Below are 24,382 nucleotides of genomic sequence, written 5' to 3'. Positions count from 1 at the left end.
AGAAACTGCGCGCCTACATACCTAAGCTTGAGGAACAAAGCTAGCTAAGCTTTCACAAATTATCGAGTAAAAAAAAATTATCACGTATAAATTATCGAGTTAGTGTTGACACAAGTGAGTTGTCTAGTTCAAGGATCTTATTAGCTGGATGAGAGGTGAGATGTCAAGGCTTCACTGCTCTTGCGCTTGTTGTCTTGGTCATATAGTTGTAGTGCAAGTTTGGAATGGGGGCTTCTTTTGGCTCCTTGAGTCAGTCCTTTTAGAGTTTCAGTGTGAAGTCTAGTGATCATTTTTGTGTAAGAAATGTTACCTAAAACTCGTTGTAAGCAGTGATAGGAGCATTTTAAAGTGGTATTTTAATAGTTAATTCCTCACATTTTGCTTAGTTAATTCCTTAACGAATCGATTTTTAACTCAATTTCTATTTTCTTAGGTACATTGGAGTAAATGATGGTGAAATGAGCATTAGGTCCACACTTACCTATAAATGGTGGAGAAAAATGGAAATGTACTAAAATGTCAATTTTACACATTTTCCTACTCCGGCTAGGAGAAACCAAGCCAAGCAAGGAAGAAGGAGCGGCCGCCGGACCAAATGAACTTCAAATGAGCTGAAACTTTCCAGATCCATTCTACACATCCTAAGGATCATTTCTTATGAAGAGTGCCAGAGCTATAATTGAGTGGAAGGCCTTCAAACAGTCAGCCCAATTTCCTGCAGAAGCAAAACTGGAAAACTGGACCTGTAAGAGGTCCAGCAGCATTTCCAGCCCAAAGGCATGGAGATAAATTCTGAAATTTTACCAAAATGATCTACACTCATGGTAGATCATTTCATATGAAGAAGTCACGAGCCAAAACTGAATTCCTGTTGGAGAAATAATTGAAGGAATAAAAGGGCAGAAACTGACCTAAAACAGCTCAACACCACATGTTCAAGTTTCCTACCCACATGAAGAAAGCTAGATGCTTTTCTCTTTTTCCTTGGATATATTTTTCTGCTCCAATAGATCATCATCACTTCCATACTTCTGCACCTTCATGCCTTGCTTTCATTTCATCATTACTCCATCTTTTCCATATTTTACAAACCACTTTCATTATTTTTCTTCCATTTATCATTTCACTCTTCTTTTTCTTCCCTATATAAACACATTCTCCTCTCACTCTAAGTACATTCATTCATCCATTTCATCTTCTTTGTCTCTCCATTTCCATTCCATTTTTCTCTCCATTCTCTAGTTGCAAAATTCTGCGTTTTCAAGTAAGAAGAAGAAGAAGAAGAAGGAGCCGGGAATATCATATCCTCCATCGTCCACCTTGAAGGCTTGCTTCCAAGATTCAAGATTTCAACGTTTCAAGCACTCCATCTCCATCTCCAACTCACGGTGTAATTCATTCTTTTTCCTTATTTAATTTCGTAGGAATTTGTTTCTAGTTAACAATAACATTAAGGGCAAAGTTTAAGCCCAATTTCTATGTTTGAATAAAAATTGTGATTTCTTTATGTTGATTTTTATGTTGCTTATGTGAGATTGCTTAATTGATTTTGGATTATGGAAAACTTTTATATGTATGTGTTCTTTGATGGCCAACTTAGGATATATGCATGTAATTGGTGCTAGATTTAAGTAGTAAAGGCTTTGGACAAAAGTCGAAATCAATTAAGGAGGATTGCAAATAGATGGACTTTTTCATACTAGGTTGTGCACTTTGGTTGACATCCTTTCTTTGTTCTTCATGCATTGAATGTGTTCTTGATTAGCTAGTTTTCTAGACTATGATTGCATGTTCAATAGGTTTAATTTAGGTGCTTTCACTTAGATTAAATATTCAAGGAAAGTAAAATATGGGAAATCATTTGCTTCGAATGTTTCACATGGTCAACTTATTTCTCATGACATAGATAATCAACTATAGGAATTGTAATTGGATTTCATTCATATGATTGTAGTTTTGATCTTTGTTTCTTGTGTTCCACCCTTGTATATGTGTTTTTACACTTTCTTTATTTCATTTAATTTTAATTCCAATTCTATAATCTCAAAACCCCCCTTTTTATATTAACTTGTATATATTTTTATTCTTTATTTTATTTTTGTACATAATACTTTTTACTTTATTATTTTAATTCTTTATTTGTTTTTTTTGACAATGACAGGTGTACCCTCAATCCCCGGAATAGAACGATCCCTATTTGCTTATACTACTAACGATGTTTTCAGGGTTAAATTATGCGCTTGCTTTGAGCGTATCAAGCAGTTCATTATTAATGAAGTTCTTCTTAATAAAATATATATATATATATATATATATATATATATATATATATATATATATAACCCAGCTTTGTTACATTGGATAGATCATTAGTGTGTTAGGAATTAGGATTGGTACAAAGAGTATATTAATTTAGAAATTAAATTTCATTAATAATATGTAACAATAAGATACAAAACCTTATAGACATTTAATAAATCAACCTATACCGTGACAATAAATAAAAATAAATTTAATAAGGACCAAATACATTAAACTGCCGGCCGAACCGAGCCGCTCCTCGTAAAAACCGGCTCGGTGGGTTGAGCCGAAGGTCCCTCACCCACGTTGACCGCCACCTTCGGTGACTTAACGGACAACATCCTCGTTAGAAATGATGGCGCCCTCGAAAAAACCCACCGTTCCGATTTAAATGTCCGGTCCAATGGCTCGAGCCGCTTATAGCTCCTCACTCTATTGTTGCTACCACTGTCCCCCATTCGGGGGCCGCGCCGTGAACTCCCTTCTCTCGGCAACACCAACACACTAGTGGACCGGTGTAGCTTCCGGTTGATGATCTGTTTTCTCACCTCGACCGGTAGTCTCAAAGTGAACCGCTCCGTGTCCTCGCCCGGTTGGACCAAAGAGTGCCCGGTCGAGTGAGACCGGGGAAACAACCGGCGGAACCGGCTCGATCTTCCACGCGTGCGGTTCCTATTCAAAGTCTGGTTCACGTTCACTACCTCAGGGTCCACTTCTTCCTGCTGTCCATCACTGTTGTGGTGGTCCGGTGCCGAGTCACAGTCGACCTCGTGTTGGGCTTCGACGTCGTCATGGGCGGTCAACTCACCGAGTTCGACGACCGGGTCATCGGCCTGAGGCTCTAGATTGGCCCGGCAAACCGGACACGTAGTATGAGAAGCCAACCACTCGTCAATACACTCGGGATGAAACACATGATCGCACTTGGGAATCAAACGCAGCGTCTCATCGTCCTCAAACTCGTTCAAGCACACGGCGCACTCCAACGCTCCCTTACCTATTTTCAAACCCTTGACGACTTTGTACTCCAAGGTCGGGAACGTGTCGATGACGCTGGAGTCGAGTCCACGCGCAGCGCCGCGTCTGGAGCGACCGGTGATGGTCCCGCCGGCGCGGACGCTGCCGGGCTGGGGTTCGGAGCAGTGGCGGATGTAGATGGAGAAGAAGCCCATGAGGAAGAGGGCGGCGACGAGGACCACGATGATGACCGCCATCGAGGGGCTGAACTTCTGGTAGCGATAGGGGTCATCTCGCTGGTCGGGAGTAGGCTGAGCTAGAGTTTCCGGTGAGAGGAGTAGGATCAAGAAGAGAGTAGCGGCAACATGTTTGACGGCGTGGGATAAAAACCGAGGGGAGTGATTCATAGTGGGGGAGGCTTAACCTGAGGTGGGATATCGGTGAAGAGAGAGAGAGGGAGAGTTGGGAGCTCAGAGAGTTTATAAATGAGAGAGAAAGGGAGATCGGCTCTATCCGAGAAGGTGTCGTGAGCATCAAGAGCTGAAAGACAAAGACTATGATGGAAAAGTGGGGTCCACCATCGGTGGAAGTTTCCACTGGGCACTTAGGGAGTTAGGGTGAATGGGTCAGGGCTGACGACAGCTTCCGGTCATGGATGGCGTGCCGGGGGGCCACGTCGGATCACGCGCTGCCTTTCCAGGTGAGTCGTAATTTCTTAGGTGAAGCTTCTATGATTAATTAAGCAGAGTTTTGTTACAAAACTTACTAAGTTTTGTTACAAAACTTACTAATTGCATGATTCAACGTTTCAGTGTGTTGGGTTTTTTTTCCAATTCTAGGGTTTCTCTAATTACAAATGTACTAATACCAAGGAGATTTTATACTAATTGCATAAGACAGATACCCTCACCCTCTTGAAATTGATGATTTCTAAGGCTACGTATATTTTCTTTCTCAAGTTTTCTTTATTTTCTTTTTTGAATAAGATTTAGAACTCAATTTGAGTTGGAAGACTATGCTTGTGATATTAATGATGAGTAAAGAATAATACGACCCCAAACATAGTGCCAAAGGTCCAAGACTATAAATTATAAATTAAAACTTGTACCCATGTTGTAATTAAAATGACAAAAATAAATTGTTAGCCAAATCCAATTTCCATTTTTCCTTTTTTGGAATTATTATATATATTCTTAGTGCAATGCATATAGATATTGTCATCATACTAGCTAGGTTCCAATATTATTTCTCCAAGATCAGGAGATCCAAAAATGTATTGGGTGGCATGACTGGCATCGTCCCCAGGAACTTGCACCTACTACAACTTGTTCTATAATATTGTTCAGAATTCTAAGCCTTTATTGACCGGGACTTTCAAGTCTGCTTAATTTATTCAGCCCTAAAGAATTACAAAGCATTGAGGAGGACTTTCAATATAAAATGGAAAGGGAGAAGTGTAATGTTTTATATATTTGTTTTTATAGTGTAGCAAATAAATACTAAGAGGTCAACAATTTCACAGGAAGCTGAAGTAACTTTATGCTTAGCGGCCGAAAGCATACTGGGAAATAATGCGTGGGTCAACATCGGAGTGTTATCAACGAATGGTATCATACGGCTGTCAGTAAGTGCTGTAGAGAGCAGCTGGAATGTGGGAGAGTAGCAGATTAGATTCTGGAAGAATCTGGTTCTTTAATTGATTAGGTTTCGAGTTATGATAGTCAAATGGAAGCGACGCGCAGATCAGTTACGTGCTCGGAGGGGAAGTCTAGTGTGGGCTCCCGATTTGACTTTAGAAGCCTTATGTGTAACATTAATGCTTAGGGTATTGATCGTGGCCTTTCTTAGTTTGGTTCCGTTCATAAATTTCAAAATCAAATAATACGACTTTTAACTGGAAAAAGAAGAAGAGTACCTCTTATTACAATTCTATCAAATTACACTCATGACACGTATACTTACTTGGAATGGAAAATAATCATTAATCGGAGACAACTAGAATTAGAAAATAAAGGAATCGGTATTGATTCCTAAACTCATCTCTCTCATTTGTAATCAAATTTATGAGTATTCAGGAATCGATTCATTATAAGGAGGTGAGACTTACATCTATTTCGATTCCTTCATGTGTTAGTAAACACAAGAATACTTTTAACCAGAATCATTCCCATTCCTTTATGTGTTAGTAAACGTAGGAATAATTTTATATCCCGTAATCATTCCCTCACATTCCAAGTAAGTAAACGTGCCCTCATTGTGAAAGGAATATGGTGGCTGACTATTTTACATAGAATAGCACGGTGCATGAGCCTATTTGTGGCTGCATATAACCCACAAAGCTGTAATGCAATACCAACCATCTAGTAATGGAATGAAATAAGTAATTCGACCAAAAAAAAGAAGAAGAAACCTCTACTCTATACCATTCTTTTTTCTTAGTGGAGTTTATGGTTGGACATCAAACCTCAGTTCTTACTTTTAATTAATCAGTGCAAAATCGGTTGTCCTTCGATTTTTGTTAGTCAAGCTTTCAGATTTGGGATTAGTCACGTTATCTAGAAGTAGTTGACTTCAATTTTTTTCCCCCGGCCCGAACTACATAATATATATAGTTGAACTATATGATAAAGTTGACTTTTGAATAATAAATCCCCAAAGGCAACATAACTTAGTTAGTCAAATTTGAAATTAGTACCATTCACCAACCAGCGAAATTATAAGTCCAGCTCACAAGCGGATATTTATAAAGTAAAACTATATCTTGTAGTTAGTATGATGATAGTGGTCGGGAAAACAGGCAAGCTAGGAATTTAGACGATCTTGCATTTTATCATCGTGAACAAAGATCGTATGGCTGAAGTACAAATATTTTCATCGTGAACCATCACCTGGCATAGTTACAAAAATATTTGTCACAAAAATGGACGGTTTCTAAAAATGATGAAGAAACGAAGAAATAGTCATCGGAATAAAATGAACTTATGTAGATCAAGGGATCAGAGTCGATTTCAAATAGATGATCAAACTTCATCTTGCGAGTTCATATCAAAGGTTAACTAACTTTTATTTTCACTTTTGTATTCTTATAGTTGAATAGCGATATTTCGCTGTACATGGTCAAGTTCTAAGTTTGAATTCTCAAACATTATAATTCGCATGTAGCATTTTCATGCTAATGGGTTGAACTCAGATTTATGGGCTTTTTCATATTTGCCCTCATAAGTCTTTCAGGCTTCAGGACTGAAGACCAACATATGGGTCAGCACAACTCAAACAATTTATATCATTTCCAAGAGGCCCAACACAATACTATACGTCTCGATGTCTGTCTATTTTCTCGATCTTCTTGTGATCTTCTTGGGTGCTTGTCGAACATCAAAGCTCTAATTTAAGGTCGTAAAGTCCTCCAATTATAAACAAGCAGATGCTTTTTCTAGTAGTATAGGCCTTAGAATAGGAAATTGTATACGCTTATTGCTGATCGAGACAGGGATCATATAACCGGGGCTTAAAAGGTTAATGCTTCCTTATAAAATGAAAAAGCATAGTCAAAAAGGCTTATAATTATGCAGAACACAGAGATATGTATCTACATAAGAAACCACAATAAACAGCTCCCTTGTCCCTTCATAGTTCATAATCAAATGTGCCTTTTACTTTCCGGACAGAATTATGACTGGTATATAGGAAAAAACTGTGAAAGAATTCAAGACCCATGCACTGAAATGTCAATTTTATCATATTGGGTCCCCAAAAATTAACATGATGATCGATCGAGGAATAATTGGCATGCATGGATGTCACAAAATGCTATCTCTAGGGCTCTTTCTGGGTAGGCCTATGTTCTTTGGACTTTTGTTTAGGTTCAAAGCGACCATAATTACAAGTATTTTAATTATGATGAAGGATGCATGTGTAATTAGTGAAACTTTAAAATAACTTTTTCGGCATGCATAAGTTTCTTTGTTCTCCTGGAGAGAGTAATTAGTCAAGTACGTTCAATTAGATTTGTTATTCCATAATCCATATTACACATGCTTCAGCTTCAACTTGTCTATAACTTAATGGAATATAGGTAAACAAATGAATAATTAAAAAAATGTAACGTCTCTCGAATTATATTTCGGGTAAGAAAGTGGATTAGTTTCTGATTCGATCCCAAAAGCAAGCTAGGGTTCTAAAAATGAAAAGGTGATCGATGAAACTAAATCCAACACCTCTATCCTTTCTATAAATTCCTTAGATTGCCTCATATGTCATCTAATGATTTTTATGTCAACATCCATCACCTCTCAAAAAACAGACCAGACGTAATCGTTCGGGTATTAGTTAATTTTCCTAAAGAAATTAGACTGACAATTCATTAAGTGTACAAACGGACAAGTGCATGTTAATATATATATATATATATATATATATATATATATATATATATATTCACACACGGCCAAAATTGTCATATTAATTTTTGGACAGAATAATGGCCATTAACTTAGCATTTTAAGCTTGTATCTGAGACATTTTTAATTTTATTTCTTTACGTCGTGGGTAGCCAAATAATTCTTCGGGAATTTCTGTTGAAGAAACCACTTATTCTACAGAGAGTGGTTTTTGTTGCAGCCCGCTGTTTCTCGAGTGGCTGCCTCTGAAGAACTGTAGAATGGTGTTAAAGGTTTCATCATCTGCTGCGACGTGTACGGATAAAATTGTCCCTGCAGATGCAAGGTGCTCTTCCAAATACTCAAAGACAAATATTTCTCTCTCTTTATGTCCTCTCAAACATAGTAAGTAAACGTTAATCGGATAAAAGTTACACGGGCAGCATTCTATAACAACCCAAATTAACATACACTATATGTGCTTATGTTTTCTTTTAAATATAGATAAATACTTTATTTTGTATAGGCACAAGCATATTGCTAAGTTACTGTATGCAATGCATGCAGGCTACTCAGTTCGATTTTTGTAATCAATGAAGAAACTCACATTTTCTCATACATCATTACATAATGTAAAATGACAAAATGGTTATCCAAACAATAATGTCATAGAAAGATTAGTCTTTATCGACTATAATTGAAAAGGAGAAAGAGTAAAGGTTATGCAAAATATGGATGTATAATAGTAAACATTGCTAGAGGGTTGAAAAAATTATGATGATGAAGCAGCCTCTTTAAGGTTATTAATTCTTTTTTTGCAAAAAATAAAAAATAAAAATAAGGGTTTTTGTCCATTTACACTATTTTTAGAGATTTTTTTTCTCACTTACCCCATTAAGTTTTTTTAATTATCTCTTACCCAAAACACTCTAAGGAGATCTTCCCTAATACCCCATCAAGATTTTTTTTTGTTTTTTATATTTTTTTAATACCATTTTACTTAGAGAGAGAAAAAAATGGAAGAGAGAGAAACCATAGGAGACATCGCCGTAGCCCCGTCACCGGTCGCCGGAATCCGGTCAATTTTCACCAGATTCCGTTCACCGGCCGCCGCTCACCGGACTTTTATGAAAACCTCACCGAAAATGTTTATTGCCCCTATTGGGGGGGGGCAATAGACGTCTATTGCCCCTAATAGACGTCTATTGCCCCCCAATAGACGTCTATCAGCCATGTACTACCCTCCAATAGGACTTTCAGTTGCTAGAATGAGAATTAATCTCCCTAAATTTAGACAGATAAAACTTTGATTAAAGAAAAAAAAAAAGATTATATCAATTCAAAACATCTATTGCCCTCTAATAGACGTCTATTGCCCCCCAATAGACATTCAAATTTTTTTTTTTCTTCTGCCCCATTACTTAAAAAAAAAAAAAAAATCTGATTTGGGCACCCAAAAATTTCTCTGGGCACCAAATCGCAGGAAACCCAGAAATTGGCGTTGCACATATCTGGAAATCTCACTCCGGAGCCGAGCTTGACGAGGCCGGTGGTAGAGAATAAGCCGAACTTTGAGTCGCACTGGAGCCACGGCGCCTGGAATTTTCAGTGTTGATTCTATAAAGCACATCTTCGGATCTGGCTACAATTCCTTTGCCGGTGGAAACGAACGGAGCTTGCCGGAATTCGATTCAGAGCAGCCTGAGGTCTTCGTCGTGATAAGTCGGAGATCCGAGAGGTCTAGCTTGTTGGCGCGGGGTACGAATGACGGGAGGAAGCTGGCCGGTTGACATCAACTCCGACGAGGAGGGAGTGAAGGGGAGAGAGAGAAAAGCCGGCGTCTGGAGAGAGAGAGTGTGTGGTGCTGGGGGAGAGAGATGAGTGGCATAAAATGTAGTTTATTAATTATATTAAGGGCAAAACTGTTATTTTGCTTGAAAAAAGGTAACTGGGAATAAAAATTTGTTGCTGGAGTAAATGGGTTAAGTTTGGCTAATTTTGGTGATTTGGGTCAAGGACCCTAAAAATAAAATAATAAAATATAATAAAATAAAAATTATGATCGAATTCTTAGTTTACTTACTTTTTTAAGGTTGAGAGGTTCATTTGGGACACCAATCAATTGAGTTCATACAATGGAAGCCAAAAGGGTTTTGATATATATAATTATGTGTGTGTGTGTGTGGATTTTATGATAATCAAAGCCTCGAGAAGCAAAGCATTTGATTGGAGATGAGTTCACTTTTTTCTTTCAGTGTCGATGAATGAATCAAAGGTGGCCAGGTATTTATATTCAGTGCAGGACAGGTTGGAGTGGCCGGCGGCCGATAGCTCAGATTTGATCAAGCTTTTAGACGACAACGATTTTCCGTTTTGTTAATATTAAGGGATGGATATTTGAAAAAGGTGTATGGCACCTTTAATTATAGGATTGATTTTCCTGCTGAGTTGGCTGCTAAAATAGACTAACCGAGGTCTGGTTCAATGGCTTATATTTGAATAATATTTTCTGTCCAGAATAATCTCATCAATGATTAAGAGCAACGAACTATGGATGTGACAATTAGATATACCAAACATTTTAACGCTGTGAATGAATCGTAAAATTAATTAGTCACATGCATGCAGACACCCTTCTAATTAATTTGGTCCGAATTGATTAAACCAGGCTTGCTCGATCTCTCTGATCTGATCTGGGTATAGATCGAGTTGGATCGAGGGAATATATAAAGCATATATCATGGGAGAGAGAAAGAGACCCCAGACAAGAAAGGTCACATGATTGAATAAGAATAATGAAAAGCTAAGTTAATAGTAATCTTTCTGTGTACGGAGGATGTCTGTATTATTAATTTTCAAAGTAGTCCTCTGGTGTTTGTTTCCTCACGAGGGAAAGAGAAAGCAAAGCGCGCACCATTGTTTTTCTGTGGGAATTCAATGTTTGAGGAATGCCGAGTCTAATCAGGATGATGATGATCGATCGAGGAGGACATCAATTATATGTGTTGCGAAATGCAAATGCGTAGTCTCCGGTTAATGTACCATACTATTGCCTACCTATTCTTAATTAGGAACAAATTCAATTATATGGTACAATTTCTATTCAACGATTCAACCATGTTACACTGCACAGTGGCTCAAGCTCCGGTCCGCGCGATGCGGAGAACTGGAGGAGTTTAGACTGCAGAGTGCAGAGTGCTGCCCTATATGAACCGATGTACGTAGTGATCATGTAGAGCGGAAAATAATGTCGAGTGGCTGGAGTTTCTGGCATCGGAGAGCAATAATGGCATATGTATCCCGATCCTGATCCCCTGAATACCTTTAAAACATGGAGAAATTCTTAGGTGGGGGTTTCCCCACCACGTGGCTTTAGGTAGGGCTGTCAATGGGTCGTGTCGGGTTGGGTTCGTGTCGGGTTAAGGTATTTGTCGTGTCGCAAAATATAAATCCAAACCCAACCCATTTAATAATCGTGTCAAAAATTTAAACTCAAACCCAACCCATTTATTAAACGGGTTACCCGTTTCCAACCCGCTTAACCCATTTAATAAATAGGTCGTGTCTTGTTAGACAAAATGACCAATTTAAGCATTAACGATTGGACCTATTTAACTAAAAAAATACATAAATTGATTAAATTCACTAAAAACTCCACAAGACGAATAATATAAATAAGCATATATAATTCATAAATAATTAAATTCAATAATGAAAAAGCGAAATATTTCAAATTGTCTAATCATATGATAAAATACTCCGAACGTCCAAAATTTCAAGAAGAAACATAGCACAATTGGGTTATACGGGTTCACTTCGTGTTGACAGGTTGACCCGTGGCCGACCCATTTATTAAATGGGTCATGGCGGGTTGACCTACCGCCGACCTGCTTTTTAATCGTGCGGGTTCAACCCGCTTTATTTCGTGCGGGTTTCGAGTCGTGTCGGAATTGACAGCCCTAGCTTTAGGGCCACCCAATCAGAACAAATAATTTTTTTTTTCTTTTCCAAAAATGCCTCTGCTCCATAAATATACAATACCCAAAAGACCCCCCTGCTAGGCAGTGATTGGTCTGCCGCATTGCCACGTGGTGCGGGTGCCCCACGCAAGTCTTTCTCTAAAACATGATGGTGTGTATATATAAGAACATGAAAGTTTTATGCTCATGCGAACTAAAATTTAATTGTAAATTACATCATTAAATAGATTCTCTGAGACCATAGAAAATGTTGCGACCAAAAGTGCAAAGTGAGTTCTCATCAATTTTGGAATTTGAATGATAGTACGATTGACATAAAGGCGAAGGCATGTGATCAAGATGTGATTCTTATACAAGTATGAGCAATTGCATAGGAACCAAATATACAACTCAATAAAATGTCTCTTGCTATTGAGGTCAATTTCAGTGATATATATATACATATATATATATATATATATATATACAGTCCGGCTACACTAAGGATGTCCTTAGTTTTTCTTAGGTACGAATTTCCGGTTTTCACCCACTTTCCGATCAAATTTTCACATCTTAACCGTTCAGTTTTTAGGTCCTAATGTATAGATCACCTCTGCAAAATTTCAGCCAAATTGGTGATCATTAAGGCATCCAAAACTGCAAATTACAACAATGTAAACGAACGGTTCCGGTTCGACAGATTCGGTTCGTTCGTGTAAATTGCAGTTTTGGACGCCTTAACGATCACCAAATTGGCTGAAATTTTGCAGAGGTGATCCATACATTAGGACCTAAAAACTGAACGGTTAAGATGTGAAAATGTGATCGGAAAGTGGGTGAAAACAGTAAATCCGTTCCATAAGAAAAACTAAGGACATCCTTACCTGAGAAAAATCCTATATATATATATATATATATATTTTTTTTTTTTTTTTTTTGAGAAGGCTCAATTTCATGAATTGACCCCTAATTTATGAAGCTCATAAAAAAAATATTAGTTTTGTTAATTTTGAACATAGATTTCAGTGCATGAGTGCCACTTAGTCACTTATTAGCATTTGTTTTGGACAAGAATCACTTATTAGCATTTAGTTAGTTAGAGAATTTTTAGCAATGCTAGTCATTTTGTAGGAAATATTATTTTATACACCAGCGGTGTAAGTAAACCAATAGATTTAGCGGATCTCAGCGGTTGATATTTATAAACAATTTTTTTTTAATAGCAAAAAAATGTACTTGATGCTATCTAATTGTTCATTTCTATTGGCGTAAATGTACGTCGGTGCACTGAATACTCTCTCATTTTGTAGTCGTATTTTAGCCAAACTAGTTAAAAAGTCATTTTGGATAGCCACTTTTGAAATACATCAGTTTCAGTTCTCTCTATTTTAGCTAGTTTTGAATTATGTTTAGTCCCTGTACTTTGTCCCTCTCATCGTTTCAGTCCCTGACATTCTAATTTAATCTAAAAACTCCCTGACCTCACAATTTCCCTCCAATAGGTCCCTCCCGCGTCAAATTAAGAGTTGGCCTTAGGTGAAATGTCCAATATACCCCTTTGTTATTTCTTTTTCTTTTTTCCTTTTTAATTTTTTTTTCTTTTTTTTTTCTTTTTCCTTTTTAATTTCTTTTTTCCTTTTTTATTTTTCATTTTTCCTTTTTAATTTCTTTTTTTTCCTTTTTTCTTTTTCCTTTTTAATGACCATCGTATCCTGCTGCATCAGTAGCGCCACTTCGGCGAACCAATTTAGATCGACCCGAAACCCCAATTCTTGTTCTCCACGCCGGCGGCCCTTTTTTTTTCTTTTTTCCTTTTCCTTTTTTTATTTTTCTTTTTTCCTTTTTAATTTCTTTTTTCTTTTTCCTTTTTAATGACCATCGTATCCTGCTGCATCGGTAGCGCCACGTCGGCGAACCAATCCAGATCGACCCGAAACCCCAATTATTGTTCTCCACGCCGGCAGCCATTTTTCTTTTCCATCACTATTCTTCGTCTTCACTTCTGGTTTTGGTCAACTTGGCCATCAAAAACCATCATTTCAACCAAACCCAAAAACCTCAGGGTCTGAAAAAATGGTAGTTTTCAGTGAAAAGTTTCCAAATTGAGGCTTGATGTGGAGAGAGAAAGTGAGATTTGAGTGGGAGAGAGAGAAGTAGGCTGTGCAAACAAGAGGGGAGTGGTTTAGCGGCGAATTTCCGAGCTGATTGAGATCTGCTTGTGTTTGGGAGATGGCGTCGGCGACGATGGAGGCGAGGGCGGATCCCAACAGAGGGAGATGGCTTCAGAGAAGGTGAAGAAGTGATCGATAAGCTCCTAGCCTCTTGCTTTTGCTCGATGTCCATCTCAGCACCGCCAAGCTAGGTCTTTGCTGGGTTTGGTTTAAATTTGGGGGGAGAAACAAATGGGTTGTGGAGTTTGATTGGAATGAGATTGGTGGGTTGAGAAAGGAGAAAAAAAATGAAAAAAAGAAATTAAAAAGGAACAAGAAAAAAAGAAGAAAAAGCAAAAAAGAAATTAAAAAGGAAAAAGAAAAGAAAAAGAAATTAAAAAGGAAAAAGAAATAACAGAGGGGTACATTGAACATTTCATCTATGGCCAACTTTTAATTTGACGCGGGAGGGACCAATCAGATGGAAATTTTGACGTTAGGGACTTTTCAGATTAATTGAGAATGTCAGGGACTGAAACGAAAAAAGGGTCATAGTACAGGGACTAAACATAATTTAATCCTTATATTATTTATTGAATAAATAAAAAATAGTTTAAATGCATTTATAAATTACATAAAATAACTTTAAATGAATGTTTTAAATTTACAAAAATAATAGAGAGCCCCATCTCGCTCTCTATATTAAGAAGTGAAATAACTAGAAGTTAAAGCATAGAGCTAATTAGGAGTCTGATGTTGTTGCTAAAATTGATAAAAAACTAAACATACTCCCTAAAGTAGTTAAAGAGCTGAGATAGAGAGTTTGCTAAATATTCTCTTGTTACTCGGATGCATATATTCTATTTTTTTTAGGTTGATTTATAATCCTAAATTATATAAAGGGACAATATATTTAGTACGTGGCGCCATATATGATCCCGTGTCAAGTAACATATGCCAGCTCCATCAATCTCTAGCTATGACATAAAGTTCAAAATAAATTACTTCGATCAGTCACTGCTACTAGTGCTAATAGTATTGTAAATTCTCAGCTAATTGTACATAGAAGATATATCCCGAATTTTTAAAACATATAATATACCAACTTTTCTATCTGCAGCATCTGTTGATGAGACTTTTCGTTAAGATTATATATTAACGCATGCATAATACATTTGTTATAGTCAATTTGACTCAATTACTAAGTGATGATATATTGCTAGCTAGCTAGCTAGCTAGGATTTACGATAGGGATATAGATCAATCATAATTACTTTTCATTTCTGTTGGGTAAAATTACTATTTGCATAAGCATGGCAGTGAGCTGTTAAACATGAAGAGGATTTTCACTCCAGAAAATTAATAGACTAATTATTAGATTGATCATGATTAAGAAGTGACAAACCCTAAAGTAGACCCGGGGTGGGCGGGGGGGGGCGTTAGTGTTTCCACCAACTACGGCAAAAACAAAATCCAAATCCTTGAAATATGTTTGGTCCTAGCCACAACTCTACGTCTCCACCTGATACTGACAATTTAGTTTTGGGAGTATTGAGCTAGTTTGCACAAGTTAATTGAACAAAATCTCTCCATTCTTCAACTCTGACTATGCTACCAACTCCATATATAAAGAATGCAGCAAGTTCATGAATGTCTTTGAAACCCTAATTAAACTTCACCGGCCAAATTAAACCTGTCAAGAGAAAATTAAGTTGCCTTCACAGACGGTCATTGAAATAGTCAACTCCTTATAAGCTTTGATTCAATCAAAGTTAACATCGACAAGAATTCAAACATTAACATGTACGTTTTGGTGTATATTTTCGTAATTAGGACTATTAATTTCCAAAGTCGGCTTTCAAAGACATTTTAACCCGCCAGCCGGCCTAATGCCTCAAGTACTTCCCCTAGATCTAACTATAGACCACTTCTGAATTCTAATCAAATTAATTAATGTGCACTACGATGGTGAAATTTTTTTGTTTTTGATTTTTCCATGTTACCTCTAGACCTAAGATCGATCCTGAAGTGTGAATATGGTGTTAGATAGCATTTTGTTTTTCCATAGCTGGTCTAGTTAATTAATCAGTCCATTTGTGTCTAGTTAATTGATTCATGTATAGCGTAATCATGCTGTTGTCGCCGTTGTCATCTACGTGTTTCCTCCTAAATTATAATAGTCTTCTGCATCAAGACAACACAAATGGAGAATAGCTTAATTTGGTCCGTCTTGATACAAAGTGATGAGCTATATTGTATCTCCAAATTTGGAACTAATTTAGATGCCATTCTAATTATTAACTAATTATAACGTTTTCTTAGTTTACTACTAGCATTTGTCGTTTTGTAATTAGAGATCTAGTTGTTATCGCATCAAGGTAAACTTGTTTGTTAAACTTAATCGATCATCATGATCATGAGGAACTATTTAATATTTCTTGCAATATATCTCTGGATAGATGCTTGCAGTTTGATAAAAGGTCCAAGACAACCCACACTAAAGAAGTGGTTCATCCAAAAAAAATTTGTACAATCTTTAAACAAAAATGCAGTAGATGAAACCGAACGAGCTAGCGCCAGTTGGGTCTAAGGCTTTCCTTAAAGGGTTAGATTAATTGGTGAAAGAATATGGTTGAATTCTTTAACTCAAAATTAAGCATGAGTCATTCTGTATAATTACCAGAAATACGTACCAAGAAATCGATCTAGTTAATATATCAGGTTATTGAAAAAGGGTTAAATTGTTCGTTATTCGATCTACAAATCAGAGGTTACTTAATTAGTAGACATTCATTGGTCTTTCCTAGCTAGGGTTTGAATATTTGGCCTTCGATAACATTTTGTTCCCCACTTAATATACTCATGAATATCCATTAGAAGATTGTGTAGCCAAATGCTAACAGAACCTTATTGATTGACCAAGTTGAGGAACTAATATATATTATCAATCGAATTCTAAAAGTTCTTGTGTGTTTTGAATCCGTGGCAGGTAGTATGCAGTCAACACAGAAGGAAATTCGAATCCTATATCTGGTGTATATCTATACCAACTTCTTGGTCTTTGTTAACATAAATTGATGGTGATATGCGACCGCATGCTGGGTTCAAGTCTTACATTTATATGCGCCAGCAGAAATATTTTCCAGTTTCAATTAAGCAATTGAAAAATAAGCAATTGTGTAGCCAAACATTGTATGTCTAATGGTAGACAATTTAATTAAGGCTATGTACACATACATATACACATACACATGGATACGCATATATATATATATATATATATATATATATATATATATATATATATATATATATATACAAGCCCGTTATAGAGCGGACGTCCGCACTGTCGCTAAAGTGCAGACGTCGATGCTTTTGCAGCAATCAGGCGGCGATGGAGGCGAGAATCGTGTCGGACGGAGGCCAGAGGCATCCCAGATCGCTTTTGGGCAGCTATTGAGGTCGAAGGTTCTGGGCAGTGACCTCACCTGCAACTTCAAGGTTCTGGGCAGCGACTGGAAATTGGTATAGGCGACTCCACCCGACTGCAGACTAGTCCGGGATGCCCTTGGCCTCCGTCCGGCAAGAGGCGTTGTGCCGTTGGCGCTTGAACGAGGAGAAATCCATGTGCGGACGTCCTCTTCAGAACGCCTTCGTGTGTGTGTGTGGAATTGTATAGATGTGGATCGATATACAGGCCAAATCTAGAATAATATTTGCATGCAAGTTTTTTTTTTTTTTTTTACCCGATATACATCTTTCATCATAAAATTCAATAATTATATTATTTAACATTCTCTTTAATTCATTAATTTGATAAGTGTCCACCAAACAAATATACGACTCTCATAATTGAATTACAGGTATGAAGACTCTCAAATATCTGACTCTCCTATCAGCTTATGACAAGCTAATTTTTTCCTAATCATAAAACAATTGCGGTCAGTCTGGAGAACTCTTTAGTTCTCAAATACAGAAACTTAACTACTCTCATAATGGAATTACATGTATGGCCAAACATAAGAGATAACCAAAACTCTCTCCCTCTTTCCCTCTCTCCCTCTCTCTGTCTATATGTAAATGTATATCAGTATATGATCAGTCACACCCATTGAAGAGTGGAGTGGTAGATCAATGATCGATCACATGGATTCTTTTTGTACTTCTCTGACATTTATGCAGCTGCAAACTGAGGCGCCCAATGCGCTCTCTCTCTCTCTCTCTCTCTCTCTCTCTCACACACACACACACAGTTTTCTTAGATCTAAATTTAAAAAAAAATCTCTGAACATGACCAGCCCTTTTTACCTTCTTGTTGGTACGTCACTCAGCTCCTATCCCGACCCGACCGTATTATTACCAAATGACAAGGCCTTTCCCCCTCCTCGATCCTTTTACACAGCTGCAGCTTCTCCTAGCTTCCATATGCATAGCTAGCTATCACGTGCAACCTCTACACTTTACCAAATGCAACTTAAAGATCATATTAGTTCCCTAAGCTTAGATTACTTCTTAAGTTCACAAAAAGAAAAAAATATCACAAAGATGATAAAGTAGTTTTACATTTTTATTTTGGACAAAACTTTCAATTACAAATTTACAATATACGTTGAGGTGGTTGGAGAATAATTCAGTCGGTAGTCATACTTCTTTAAAGCTTATAACTTGAGGTGTGAGGAGCTTGAATGTTAAGTAACTAAGACTATTTATTCATCTTCCTTACCTCATGGCCTAAATCTCTCTAATTAAATCAAGAGGATAAATACTCACTTTGGTAACGTTAGTTTAACTCTCAGTTTGTCAATTTTGTTCATTTCATTATTTGAAATAGTTTAATATTAGCTTTGAAGTGTATGGTTCTAACATCCTACCATTTTCGGTGCAATGCTATATTCTAAATTCTATAATTGCATGAGTGACAAAAGAGATTTAATTGGACAGAATTTACATATCTTTATTACTATAAATCGAGGCCCCTCTTTGGGTGTCAAAGGGCTTCACCAAATTTTGAAGTACCTATAATACCCTTCAATAATATAATTATCAAATTAAGTTAATAGAATATAAATAGATAAAAGTGTAAAAGTGTAATTAGCCAAATTACCATTATTTTATGTCTAAAAAATAAATAACAACTATTCTTTTTAGTTGATCTATTTTCCATTAACATCATAATATCACCCGCGAGAAACGCGAATACGTTGCTAGTATATGTAATGCGTACTCTAAAATTTGGTAGAAGCGCTTTTTTTTGCGGCGGAATAGCAAATTATACCTAATGATTGAATTCACAAGTTTTTATTTTTTTATTTTTTATTATTTTTGGTAAACTACAAATATCCAGTGATGAGGTGACACGATATAGATGTGTCTTTGTTAAATGCACATACACCCGGATAAAAATCTTGAAAAAAATCATATTGATGCGTATAGCTAGTATTCTATGCAATGTTTCCCTCTAGCTTGCAATAAGTTCAACTTTATTTCACGTGCAGGATGTGCTGTAGATTTGTTTCATCATCTAGCCCTTTAAAAACCTCATCCCCTTTCTCCATCCCAACAAGACCATATATCCGGCCTATCGTCAATTAGCCAAAGATCACTCTAACTAACATGGCGCTAGATGCCGTCGTTTTCCCTCAAGATCCTTTTACTTACACTACTAACAAAGACCTATACAACTTGTTAGCAGGGAATTGGAGCTGTGATGATCATGATGATCATCAGCAGCAGCATCTGCTGCAAGAAGCCTCTTTTGATTTTCTCGGCAACCAAACAGATCACCATTTCACGACTTACTGCTCACCTCCTTCAATCGTTCCGCATTTCGACGATTTGCAGCTCTCCAATCCAAACCCAGATGGTTCAACCGACTTTGATCAAGCTCAGTTACAACTTCCATTAGTGGAGGATACTGGTCCGACGACCACCATTCGTCCGAAACGGCGGCGTGCTAAGAGCAAAAAGAACAAGGAGGAGATTGAGAACCAGAGAATGACGCACATTGCTGTTGAGCGCAACAGAAGAAAACAAATGAATGAGTATCTCTCTGCCCTTCGATCTATAATGCCCGATTCATATGTCCAGAGGGTACTTCGATCTCTCTTTTTAGGCTTTAATATTATTGTTATTCAAGGTTCATGTACATATTGGACCGTTCAAATATGATTTACTTGGGAGATGGGAAAATGATGGTGACTTGCTTGGAATTTGATTGACTAATAATATTTGTTCTTTATTAGGGTGACCAAGCATCAATCATTGGGGGTGCTATTAACTTTGTGAAGGAGCTAGAGCAACAAGTGCAATTCCTCGGTGCTCAAAAGCCAAACAATAACAATTCGGATTTGCCTTTCTCAGACTTCTTTAGCTTTCCACAATACTCATCATCAACAACTAGTACCAGTACTAGTACTGCTCATCAGACTAGTCATGAAAATCGATACGATTCTGATCAGAGGCCGTCGGTTGAGCACAAGTACGCGGCGGACATGAATGTGAGGGTTGCAGCAGACATTGAGGTGACTATGGTGGAGAGCCATGCAAACCTCAAGGTCAGATCCAAAAGGGTTCCGAAACAGCTCTTGAAGTTTGTTTCTGGGTTGCACACACTGCGCCTGACCATTCTTCACCTCAATGTTGCCACTGTTGACGAAATTGTCCTCTATTCTCTAAGTGTCAAGGTAATTAATTAGAACTGACTTGGTTATCAACTAGCATCTCTTTAATATCTTTTAAGCATTATGATTAATTTTTTTTTTTTTTTGAAAGCAGGTAGAAGAGGACTGCGCGTTGACTTCAGTGGATGAAATTGCGACAGCTGTGTATCAGATGCTAGCTAGGATTCAGGAAGAGGCTATGTTGCATTTGAATTGATCATCATCAAAATCCCGTCCTTTTTAGTTAAAATGAATTCATCCTTTAATTTAAGCCTTAAACTTGTAGTCTTTGAATGGAATTTATCATAATAATTGTCTTCTGCCGGGGGCATGCATGAGCTCTTATTGTACTATAAGTACTCAGATATCTCCAACATATGAAGTGAAGGATTTGAGTCTATGAATAATACTAGCAATATAAAAAGTTAAAAACATGGAGTAATTAAGAATTGTATATAGCATTAAAAACATGCAGCCTATTTTTTATATTTTAGTCTATGAATTGATACCAAATATAGAACAAGGTTGAAGACTTGAAGTCAAAACAGAAAGAGAAGCCTGCCATGCATGGACAGCTTTAGAACATACAAAGAGTTCAGCTTTTCTGCAACCCTAGCTAACATCCTATAGATCAAAGGTGTAAATACAATTATTGACGGCCTATATACACACACACACACACACACACACACACAAGGAATTTTATTATTATTATTTTTTTTTTGGGTCTGTACACACAAGGAAATTCTAAATGTTTTCATTTAGCAAATTAAAAAAAAACGCAAATTTTTATTAAGGTACTAATTCTTTGCTGTTCCAAAACTTCCCAAAGACCAAAGAGAGATGTGAGAAATTTTATGTGACCTGGAAATGATGCGTGAACATTGCTGGGAAGACAAGTATGACCCCACGTAGCCGTACTGTGTTCATTGTCGAATCCCTAGGTGATTCAAAAAAGTTGATATGTTGGGTCAAAGAGTGTCGATGCATGGAGCCAATTATAATCAATGTGCTAATACATTGTTGTTTAGAAGGAGAGAGAATTATTGGAGGGAACATTGAAAGCTAGGGTTCTTGAGCTCAAAGAGAGAGAGAGAGAGAAAAGTGAGAGAAAGAGAAAAGAGATTTTGCTATTGACTTTCGGTTTCTGTTGCAATGAGTGAAGCAAAGGGCAGCTACAGCTATTTATACAAGCTGATGAGTGAGCAGAATTGCAACACGTGTAAAACAGCTGTAGGCCATTAACTAAGTAATCATGCAATTAACAGAATTAACACTAATTAGTACAAAGCAGTAGTTTTATCAAAAAATAAAAAAATAGTACAAAGCAGTAGAAAAGCAGAGTTTTGATCTTCTTTCTTCGTTAAGACCCCTCTCAGCTTGATGGATGGGTGCAGACATCAAGCTGGAGCACAAATAGATATGTTGAGGTGAGCACAAGCCTTTTGTAAACAAATCGGCAAGCTGTTCCAAATGGATGGAAGAAAAATTTAAAAGAGGTGAACACCCAAGGTTGTGCCCTGGCCTAATTACATCTTTGATCTTGTCCATTAGTTTACCTGATCACCGCGTTGATCAAGAAATTTGTGATTACGCACACATATATATTATTATTTTTAAAAAACTGAGTGTAAAAAGGATGTTTCTAATAACCCGACGTGTCAATTTTTTATCATCAAATTAGAAATCTTAATTATGTACAACCTTGGTCAAATTCATTGGTGTTGATGCACAAAATATCATTTGGTAGGCTAAAGAATATTTTCATTATCACAAACTCATTTGGGCCTCAGATGATGATTAGAAACAATATATTCCCCGCACCATGTTGTCATGTGTAGGTGGATTCAAGACATGCACATTCATGTTCTTAAGGCTTATAAGAACGTGTGTGATGTGAAAGGTCATCATGAAAATGCATGATGTCTATGGTTAATTTAGGTTGGTTGTAATTTTGGGCTTGAGGCCTAAATTGTTTAGAAAGTTTCAAAATTCATAAAACTACTAACAAATCTAACTCATTTCAAATACAGATGCTGAGGCTTGGATTATCCCAATGCACAATAAAGAAAATTTCATCAGGTGTTCGATCCTCATGAATATCATCCAGCTAATTAACTCGTGATTAAATGCTATTAGTATTACTCATGTATTAAAATATATTCTGATGTTTGAAGAACGAGCAATCAGAGCATCATCCCTTTATCATGCTACATGATGGGATTAAAAAAGAGAAAGAACAAGATGAATAGAATAATCTAAATTTCAATATAACTGTAGCTTAGAGAGTCACTATGCTTGCAACTCATTCATTCATACCAAAATTCGAAAATGGCACAAAGCCGGAGAAGAACGAATGAATAATAATCGGCAACAAGCAAAATCAAAATCTCATTGTGATAATGTTAAAATAGATCATAAACTACAAATTTCCTCTCTTGTTAATAATAAAAGTTCAGCTTTCTCGTTAAGAGTGTCCTCCACAGAGACTCAGCCTTACACTTTCATCGCCTTCTCGGCCATATTCGCTTCCCACTTTCATGGCTTCATCGAGCAGATAGATCTTGACCTTGTCATAAATATTTTATCTGACCAACCACCCCATGCATTAAGAAGTGAAATATTGGATTTTAATTTTTTAATGAGCGACTCTGTTGAGATCATTTAAAAACAAAAATAAAACTCCCACATTAGGCTTATCGGCCTCGAGAGGTTGGTGAGCAGGCCTCGAGTGAGAATGACAATATGTATGAGGAAAAGGCATGGCAAAGGTTTTGGTCCTTTTGGATGTTGAGCGGCTGATTTGGAATCTTAGGGTTATCATCTCCTCACCTATGACCATTCGTATACACTTCATGACATTTTTATCCTCCCATCACTTTCAACAATGTTTGGCACATGTTGTAGATGCCAGAGTCATTAAAAATCTATTTTTTTTAACAACGCTTTTAATTTCCACGTTATGTTGTCAACTGATTTGGAAACACCTTATTGAGAAGCCTATAACAACATGCACACGTCATATATAGGACGAGATATTTCACAACATGCGTTTCGTGTTATAATTAATCAACAACATGCTCTGCTCGTTGTTGTAAGTTTTCAACAACATGCTGGGCAGGAGTTGTACGTAATGTATAACAACATCCTCAACATGTTGTTGTAAGGACTATGTTTAACTGAATTATTATCCTCTCTATACGATTCTAATTTGGAGTCAAAACTGGGTGCGAGAATGAATCAGAGCTAAGGATTCGAAAGAAATTAACGTTGAATTAGGGTTTGCAGTTGGGGAAAAAGGAGATGAGGGTAAATATATGAAGGTGATTAGGGTTGCTGGGGATAGTAGAAAACCCTAATCGCTATTAACGTAGCAGTGCGATTAGTGGCTCCGATCCCTTCGGACCTGGAGATGAGCACAATACGTTTTGGGTCTCTGATGGATTTAGAGAGGCATAAAGCTATGCTTATTTTTTTTTAGAGAAAGATATAGTTAGAGTCCGATAGAGTTAGAATTTGGTTTTTAGTTGATTGACCTTAGTCAAGTCTTCCTTTTCTTTTGTTTGCTATATAAGGATTTCTGAAAATTGTCCACACAGTCGGAAAGTGCACTAAAATTTAGATTAAAGTGGCAACATTCCTACACAATTGTCCGCTGTGTTTCTAAGTTTGTTATTATAATGTTGTCATAGACTACTTTTCTTGCATATTTAATTTTCCAAATAGACCATTATATGGATGGGACATGGGTGCATATATATGTATACATGAACTTAATTTGCACCAATTATATACGTTTAGTTACAATATTTATGTAGCAAGTAGTTGAAAGAGAGATCGAGGCTAGCTGCTCGGTTCGCTCGATCCGTGATCAACAAACGCAGGATCAGGCTATACATGTATATGATAGATAAGGCCTGTGTGCATGGTAAAGCAAGAGCGGAGATAGAAATGTTGAATGGCCGGCTAGCTTAGAA

At 37.0% G+C, this 24,382-nt stretch overlaps 2 protein-coding genes across 2 annotated transcripts; one reads left to right on the top strand and one right to left on the bottom strand.

Moving 5' to 3' along the window:
- Nucleotides 1-2,407: 2,407 nt before the first annotated feature.
- LOC133720529 (E3 ubiquitin-protein ligase ATL31-like) lies at nt 2,408-3,758 on the bottom strand. The gene has a single exon (XM_062146877.1). It carries the CDS (start codon nt 3,663-3,665, stop codon nt 2,532-2,534), a length of 1,134 nt encoding a protein of 377 aa, XP_062002861.1. The 5' UTR covers nt 3,666-3,758; the 3' UTR covers nt 2,408-2,531.
- Nucleotides 3,759-19,175: 15,417 nt separating this feature from the next.
- On the top strand, nt 19,176-20,740 carry LOC133721635 (transcription factor bHLH94-like). Its single transcript, XM_062148300.1, has 3 exons — nt 19,176-19,836; nt 19,989-20,429; nt 20,521-20,740. Exons 1-3 carry the CDS (start codon nt 19,360-19,362, stop codon nt 20,620-20,622), a joined length of 1,020 nt encoding a protein of 339 aa, XP_062004284.1. The 5' UTR covers nt 19,176-19,359; the 3' UTR covers nt 20,623-20,740.
- Nucleotides 20,741-24,382: the final 3,642 nt, after the last annotated feature.

Source organism: Rosa rugosa, chromosome 7 (genome assembly GCF_958449725.1).
Source record: "Rosa rugosa chromosome 7, drRosRugo1.1, whole genome shotgun sequence".
Classification (NCBI taxonomy): Eukaryota; Viridiplantae; Streptophyta; class Magnoliopsida; order Rosales; family Rosaceae; genus Rosa; species Rosa rugosa.
The sequence above is the reverse complement of the archived record's forward strand: the minus strand, read 5'-3'. Positions and strand labels throughout refer to the sequence as shown.

Excerpts from the sequence above, each read along its gene's own strand:
- LOC133720529 (XM_062146877.1), bottom strand. The coding sequence starts at position 3,665 with ATGAATCACTCCCCTCGGTTTTTATCCCACGCCGTCAAACATGTTGCC.
- LOC133721635 (XM_062148300.1), top strand. The coding sequence starts at position 19,360 with ATGGCGCTAGATGCCGTCGTTTTCCCTCAAGATCCTTTTACTTACACT. Across the intron at positions 19,837-19,988 it reads CCGATTCATATGTCCAGAGG|GGTGACCAAGCATCAATCAT; the intron begins GTACTTCGATCT and ends GTTCTTTATTAG. Across the intron at positions 20,430-20,520 it reads TCTATTCTCTAAGTGTCAAG|GTAGAAGAGGACTGCGCGTT; the intron begins GTAATTAATTAG and ends TTTTGAAAGCAG.